The 8,818-nt window shown below is 30.7% G+C and overlaps 1 protein-coding gene across 1 annotated transcript in view; it reads left to right on the top strand.

Annotated features, from left to right (window-relative positions):
* LOC106678351 (uncharacterized) overlaps positions 1-8,818 on the top strand; it is a 43,729-nt gene that overhangs the window by 31,144 nt on the left and 3,767 nt on the right. Inside the window, exon 3 of the mRNA XM_014416815.2 lies at positions 8,016-8,473. Coding sequence (XP_014272301.1) covers positions 8,016-8,473 — 458 coding nt within the window. The remainder of the gene's footprint in view (positions 1-8,015; positions 8,474-8,818) is intronic.

The following is an 8,818-nucleotide window of genomic DNA, read 5'->3' as shown; positions in this document are numbered from 1 at the left end:
GTTTTATTTGGATCCTTCTCCTTATTTTTCAAATCATTATTGTGTTGATAAATTCTGTCACCCAATAATTGCTTTGGAGACAAAATTAGGTGAGAACCTATATATATAGCTGGACGATTTAGAGTAGATTGTCCCTGAAACGTTGGACGTGTAAAAGAAATAAAGGTTTTGAGACTATAATTGGATAGTGTTTTGAATTATTTATTAATAAGTTTTTCTATTTAACATATTAAACTAAAGATCACGAGTACCTCTAGTATGTAGTTTTTTTAAACCCTTTTAGTGCCCAGAGCCGATATATCGGCCCTCACCTTGTTACACTCTACTGTTCGCTTTGCCAGAGAAATCTATTTCAAAATAAATTTTTAATACGTTATAAATGGTCCAATTTCATTACGATAGAATTAAAAAAATTAGTTTTTCAACAACAACGTAAATAAAAACGTTTCGGAAGAGATAATCCATCTGGGGCTTACCATGTATCTTGGACTTATTGTTTATTTTTTTAATACAATATTAATTATTTTTTTACAAAATATATTGAAAAGTATATACATTGTAATAAATAGTCTATATAGAGTTATGATGGAAAGATGACTTTTCATATGTGGAAATACGTTTTGTAAGAGAGAACTAAATTTTTATTTTCTTTGCGATCATTTGTACCTTAGTAATTTATAAAATTTTCAATGAATGTAGAAAAAATAGTGTCATTGTTTTGTTCTCCATTTCAACCTTAATAAACTAATTTGTGAATTATTTTAATATTGTTTTTTGTTTGGTTTTCATGTACCTTTTTCAAAATCCTAGTAAAATAGTGGAATTCGCCCGGTAACCTTCCCATAGAAAAATCTTTTTCGGCCAGTACTAAAAGGGTTAAATATGCATTTATTTAAATAATACAATATTACAGAGATTGGCAAAATTTAGTTGCAATTTAAATCACAATGACTTTTGAATTACTGTAATTTGAAACTAGGAGATGAAATTTGTAATAATGATCCGAAATTAGTAATTAGTAATTGCAATTATTTTTCACCTACCACTGCAATCTGTTATTCTAATGGGCAATAAGTTGTTTCTGTTTAAAGGCGTAAAACCTTGTGGTATGGATTGTTATAATAAATATAAGCACACATACACCTACATACATTCCCTCATGTACATGTGTACATTTTTTTTTTTTAAGTATATTCATGTGAATATCCTTAAAAAAAAAAAAAAAAATATTAAATCAAAGATGAGCTATAATTTAGAAAGGGCAATAAATATTAAGTTTGAAAGTACTCAATAATACTGTATTTACATATTAGGTAAAGAGAAAAGTAAATAAATAGTTAGTTAAAAACAAAATAAGATAGTTAAAAACTAAAATGGATAACAATAATGATACAAAGAAGAAAAAACATATGAATATAAGTAATATAATTCGTGATGGCACAAATAACAAAAGAGATATCTTCTCGATATTTGATTAAGGGAACGACTCAGGGTCATAAAAAGACTCTTATCTTTCGTTACTGAGTCATCTTGATCGAGAGAAGATTAGTTTGACACTGCGTCAATTCATGTTATCTGCTCGAATATAAAAATTCTCATGAATTTAGGAATATAATTAATATCAATTGAATGTTTAACACCTAATACGATTAACAACAGTTTTCATTAATTTGTAAGGCTTATAAGAAAAAAAGTACAGGGCGAAGTGAATTCCAGATTAGATGAATAGTTACTTTTTTTAATAGAACTTCTAACAAAAGAAATAAAATGAGAAAGAAATATTTTCTATCTACAAAAAAAAAATCAATTTTAAACTGACTTAGATTTATTTATTAACTATTTGAGTTATTTTGACCGCTGTTCCTTTTATTTATTTATTTTTTTCACTTCGGTTTTGTAGTTAAAAAACATAGTCGTGTGAGATCTTAAAAGCCTCATACAGACCGAATTTCGGAATTTCACTGCTTAACATAGTTTTGATAAGCTCAACATCAAATTTAATTCAATTAAACTGGGCCATTGACGCGGTGAGAGAACTGCGCTGGGATTTCGAAGAGCACTGCACTACCCGTTATGTGTGGGGGATAGGGTGGGCTCCAGGATCCTCATATCGAGAGAGTAAATATTGTATATAATAGTGTAAATGTGATTAGTGATTTTATTCCATTGTTATATTAGTTCATAATTTTACATATTTTATTTTATCCTTATTTGCACATTGTTTGATTATGTTTTTTTTTCTTCCTGTTAGTATACATATTGAGATTTTATTATTGTTCTTTATTTATATATAATTTTATTATTATTATTATTATTTAATTATGGTATGAATGTGATCATTTATCGTTATAACTTATTTCCCAAGGTTATGTCATATCAACAAATAAATTTATATTTAAAAACAAAATTAATAAAGATATAAATTTCAATAAGAATCGAGAGATTTCTAACAATTGGATAATTTTTTATATTCACTTAATGCAGTTGACATTTCCCACACTAGATTCATGTGTAGATACACGAGATAGGTGTGTACTTGATAATCTCCCAATATATACAATAATATAAAATCAATAATATCTAATTTCTTACTAAAACTTAGCTATACACATCTTCAGCCGCATTTCCAACGTCCAAAAGCTCTGACTATAATATTGAGAGCAGGCAAGATATTATCTCGGCTACAGCTAGAGATACACTGCACTTATCTATTACTTCTTATCTACTCTTGTCATATCTGGCCATTTCGCTGCAGTGTTTCGCTTGTGTTCGCTCAATAACGTATGAGGAATATCTTAAAATGGATTACGATTTCGAAGGTAAATAAAGGTGTTTGATCGTTTTAAAATATATTTTAACTTGAATTGTCACTTGATCTATTCGATGTTTATGGGTAATTATTCTAAATGTGATCATTTTCTTGTCAGAAGCCATTTTGTTTTGTTTTTTAATAAAAAGTTAATAATACAGGAAAAACAATTATTTTTCAGTAATTAGGCCTGTGTAATGTAAACCATTGGTATTGGTAGTGGTGTTGGTATTTGGTGGGGAAAAAAGTCCGGCAAAAGGGCCTAGTGGTCCTTTTTGCCAACCCCTAGCGGCTACCTAGGTTGCCGCCGCGTACTAACCAAGGTGGGAGTGTCAATATTCATTCTTCAGGACCGCCCAAAAATAAACTACCCTAGGTGGGAATCGAACCCATATCATTCCGAACCTGCGCATTGGGACCTACGCCCCAACTAATGTAAATCAATGTAAGCTAATGTAAACCATACAAACAATATATCTCTGAAAAATCAAAATTGAGAACTTATTCGTAATTGTTGTCCTTTGAATACACACCGAGTTTGTGAATAATATTGCAGGACTTTAAAACTGTACCAACAGATTGAAATTATTATATATATCAGTTGTGTAAGCGCAAACCAACAGCTACCAATTAATAGTAATTGAAATAAAAATATGAATTCTGTGGAATCTGAATCTGTGGAAAATACTGTGGGAACTTCAACAAAATAGTGTTTCCATTTATCTTTTATAGTATCATTTATCTGGCATCCTATGTTTTCTCCAGCAACAATTGGATTCGGTGATTCCTATACCAATAGCTCATTCACCCTCCAGTATTAGCTTACTGGGATCTAAAAAAGGTTAAATGTACTACAATTGCAGATCGGTGTTTTTAATAAATCTCATTCATCTGGTCACATTCACAATGATACGGAGAACTTTAACATTATTTTTAAGTTAGTTTTGTGTAATCAACATTACACTGACAGTTGTCAGTGAGAGTTTGTTTTGTTTAAATGCGATATATTCTCTATTCTACTTTATGGTACTTGCGCCCAATGAAAATAAAAATCAGTTATTTCATCTTAATTTCTGATTACTTTGATAAAAGCTAAGTATAGTTAGTAGACAAAGTTTATGAGTCTGCCAAGTATAGTTAGGGGGAATAAAAAATGGTGGCTGTTTCAAAACGTTAAGAAATATAATTTTTCATTCGCAGCTCAATATCGTTAAAACTATCTACAACATTCGAAAACCTGATAGAACAGCATTTAAAGTAAAGAAAATTTTTTGAGATATAAGCCCTTATAGAGCTATTTCCCTTCAATAGTTCCCGAGATACAGTTTTTCATAAGGCAACATTTCATTAAACATATATTGAAAAATCAGCAATTAGTAAATTTATTGTGGGGCTGCTATCTCAAGAACCATTAGACGTACAGATATCTATCAGCATTCAAATTTAAGCTAGTAATATGCTATAAATTAGTTTATGACGTTTATATTTGTAGGAGTAGTAGTTTTTTTGTCCTAAATATTTATTTCTAGTTTACATTTATGGAAAACTATATCTCAGAAACCATTGGGCGTACAGCAATCATATTTAAGAATCATTAATGCACTGTATATTAAGTTTTGACATTTATCTTCATAGAGGTAATAGTTTTTATGATATGCACATATGAATATAAATTTGGCAAATAAAAATTTGTCCGAACAACTATAAATCAATTTATATTAGCAAATTTCATGAAAATTATTACTCCTACGAAGATAAATGTTCTAAATTACTTTAGAGCTAATTAAACCAACTTAAATTTGAATGCTAATAAACATCTGTATTTCTCATTGTTCGTGAGATATAAATTTCCCACAATACATTATCTAACTACTGATTTTTCAGTAAATTTCTTTATGAAATGTTACTTTTAAAAAAACTGTCAGGAGCTAATGAACGTGAAAAGCTCTGTTAGGGTTTTCATTTTAGTAAATTTTCTCAACTTTAAATGGTATTCTATCAGGTTTTTTTAGTGGTGTAAGTAGTTTTAACGATATAGAGCTGTTAATGAAAAAAAAAATGTTTAATGTTTAGAGAAGTAATTATCATAGTTTTTATTAAAGTAATTAAAAATAGGGGTGAAATAACTGGACTTTTCTCCCCCCCCCCTTGGGCTTTTGGACTATTAGTATTAATTATCATTTATTCAGTTAACCAAACGTTTTGGAAACCAGGTGAACGATTGGAAGTTAGATTAGATGCATTTTATGCAAAACCAAAACTTTAAGAAAGGTATTAACGTTTTTATTTTAAAATTAAAAATGACTTTGGACAGTTTGCATGGAAATACTAATCTTAAATGTTTCAATTCCATTTTCGGTAAAAAAATTTCATAAAGAAACGTATAAAAGAATGAGGAAGATAAAAGAATCAATAATGACCCAAACCTCCTCATTCATCTGGACGCCCTAAACTTTCGATAGGACATTGCTCAAAACCGTATTAGAGTTAACTCATATATGTAAAAGACCTTACTAGAAACATTTTTCTCTTTAGGAAATGAGTTAAACAAATTCAGAAAAAAAAATGGTATGAAGTAAGCAATTATTTGTACTAATTAACTTAGATTAGAAGGTCCCGTGGACATCTTCTTTTCAGACGCCTCGGAGGATTGTCAGGGATTGTTAAGGATGAAAGATTAAGAATTAATTGGTTAGGATGGTTAAGGAGTTTGGAATAAAAAGACGCATATCTGTTTTGGGTAAAATCTGCAACGAATGGGATGTCCAAAAATTAAAGAAAGTTTTGCAAGTTATCCTGTTCAGGTCATTAATTTCAGTCAAATCGCCCAATTTTTTCACTTTTGTATTCAATTTTAAAACTGTTAATTACAGAATAACTTAACACTATGATTTATTTCTGAATATTTTCTTCCATTTCTAAAGATAGGGAAGCTATGTATTTATAATACATATAAAATGAAAAGAAATAGTGTAAACAAAACAAAAATAACCCTCGGAATCGAAAATTATTACTAACATTATACATTTTCGACATTCTGTCCACTTTCCGCTTACTCCTGGGAAAAACTATTTTCCTCGGTAAACCTATATCTAACCTTATTCCTTAACAACAATCCAATACAATTCTATCCGTACGTTAAAAACCTAGGTGTCACTAGAGAGACAAAACTCTTGGAAAAACCCACGTCTTCGACATTTCCTGTCGTACTTTCTCCCCCTAAAGTGCTTAAAACGCGTAGGCTCCTTGTTAATTCCTTAATATTCCCCCACTTTCATTATCACTGTGTAGTTTATGGAGGTGTCTCTGTGGTTCTCAAAGGAAAATTAAAACGGTTAATTAATTGCTTTGTACGATTCATCTTTGGGGTCTCCAGGGACGCCTCTGTCACCCGATTTTATGAAGAGTTGAAGTGGCTTTATCCCTCCCTCCGTCGTAAATATTTTCTTGCTTCCTTCCTTTATCAAGTTATCCAATCCCGCCGCCCATCGTACATCCCTGATATCATTCTATTTAAATGCTCAGTGCACTCCCGCAATACCCGCTCACGGTCTTCAGACTTATATGTGACTGCCCATCGAACCGCTGCCTTTAGTAGGTCTTTCCTTATCCGTTCCTCTTCCCTATGGAATTCTATTCCCTCCTTTATTCGTAGTTCTAATACGCTTTCAATCTTCAAATCTCGTATCTTCGACTAACTTCTGTACCGGAAGAATAACAATTGAAAGTTACAAGTAAGTTTTACATATTCTCTGTATTTTTTGTTTCAGAATTTCGGTTATACTTTTAAATACGTATATTAGCAAAAATTGTACCTTTTCATTTATTATTTTTAGTTTAATTGTATTTGATTATTTTTTTTTTTTTTTATTTATTAACAGAAGTGTCAGTCATCATATGTTTCATGATGTGACATATGGTTTTATTACAACAAATAATCTATTCTTATTTTATATATTCTGTTAATTATTCGTTTTCATTTTTATCTTTTCAAATTCATTATTTTATTATATTTTAATTTCATTTTTATTTTTTATTTTACTCTAAGGCTCTAAAGCCTAATTTTGACGCCTTTATATTATTCTAAGGGATCAATCCCAGAATAAATAAAGACTATTTTTATTATTATATTTCGATAAAAGTTCGTCCAATTTGGAGGAAAGTTGGTGATTAGAAAACGTAATGAAAGAGAAATGTTCAAAAAAATTATAATTTCTGAAAAAAAAAATTAATGTGATAGTAAAGAAAATAACAATAAAAATGGGGTGAAAGCTACTAACCAATATACCAATGGATTGTATCTATTGTAACACACATTTTTTAATTTATAAAAACTAAATATCAATCGATTCACGTGATGTAAATCATTACAGTTAAAATACAATAAGGAAAAAGGTAAAATCTATTTCGAGATAAGATAGTACTGCATGTGTTGTTTCATTTTACAGTATAATTTACATTACATTCACTTTATCAGGGGAAGATTGTTGAGTGTGTGGTCAGAGAATAACACGAATAAGTTTAAAAACTTATTTATACGTGCCAACGTTTCGGCCAGAATTTTTAGCCTGTATCAGGGCTAAGAACTAAAAACAAGGTAAAAATCAATGAATAAAAGAATATATAGAATAATTAAAGTAAATAATTGTACAAAATAAAAATTATTATAAACAAAGTAACAAAATAAGTAGGAAATTAAATGTATATACTGGTAATTAAATATGTAAGTAAAATGAAATAATTAAGTAAATAAAAATACAAAGTTATATAGTGCAAAGAAATATTAATATTTTAATTTAATAATTATAAGATTACAGTATGTGGAAAAACAAAGAGAAAGAAAATATAATTCATTAATGAAACGTGTAAATAAAAATACTAGAACAAAGAAACAAAGTATAAATATGTTCTTAACCCAGGTGAAGGCTAGAAATTCTGGCCGAAACGTTTTTAATCCGAACTAAATGCAATTTTTCTGTAAACAACGTTCCTTATTAGGTCACCTTGGTCTTATAGCCTATTTATATTTAATATGGTCCTGGCCTGCGTCGTGTTCACAACAGTTGAATTCCGAGACAGAAAAGTCGAAATTCAATTTATGTCTTTGATTATTATAAAGAACTGTATTGTACGGACTCCATGGTAAAACAAGTTTGTATTTATCCTACTCTTTTCAAAATACAATGTAAGTTTTTTATTATTGCAGAGGCGATGGAAGTGACAGAGGGCGAAGGAATCGGACGGACAGCAGAACACCTCATCTCCCTCCTGACCCTCAGGACCAAGAATGCAGTGGTTCGGGTAGCAGGAGCCTCCGTGTACAGGTTAGATATCACCTTGAGGGAGCTGACCACTGCCCAGGCCTTCCTCCTCGCCTTGTTCGATGCCCTCCTCGCCCAAGACCTCCACACGTGCTCGCTACTCCTATATTTGGCAGCTAGTGTAGAACAGCTTAGGTCGCCATATCTCGAAGTATGGCTGAGGGAGGACTTCAACTTCCAAAAAGAGGAGGTCAGGAAGGTTCTCATTGCGTTGGATAACATGGGACTCAATGTACCGGGATACATTTTTATCATATTCGCTGGGCTGACGAAGAAATACGGGTCTTGTAAAAAGCCTGAGGATATTTTCGACGACGATATTGCTGACCAACTATATTTAGAGGTAATTAATTTAATTATTAATGCATTACTAAAATCTATTATCACGGTTATATCTCTGAGAAATACTGTGATATGTCTTGTTTTATATTCTCTACCATGAAGCATAACAATTATCTTCGATTCCTAATTCCATTTGATACCCATAAGTGTTACCTCCTTAACAATACCTCACTTTGTCACTTTGACTACTGTTGTATTCATAGGTGCCCCTAAGGATTTCGAGAAAAAATGAAAGTGGTTTGTGAGTTGCTTTGGGATCCTGAGGGACACCTCTGTCTTTCTTTCTTGTTCTTTAGTACTGTATTGGCTTTATGCTTCTTACTTTAGTACTGTATTGGCTTTATGC

This window comes from Halyomorpha halys, unplaced genomic scaffold, assembly GCF_000696795.3.
Source record: "Halyomorpha halys isolate HHAL.00 unplaced genomic scaffold, Hhal_1.1 Scaffold134.1, whole genome shotgun sequence".
Lineage (NCBI taxonomy): Eukaryota > Metazoa > Arthropoda > Insecta > Hemiptera > Pentatomidae > Halyomorpha > Halyomorpha halys.
Note: the sequence above shows the minus strand (reverse complement) of the source record. Positions and strands in the feature narration are given on the sequence as shown.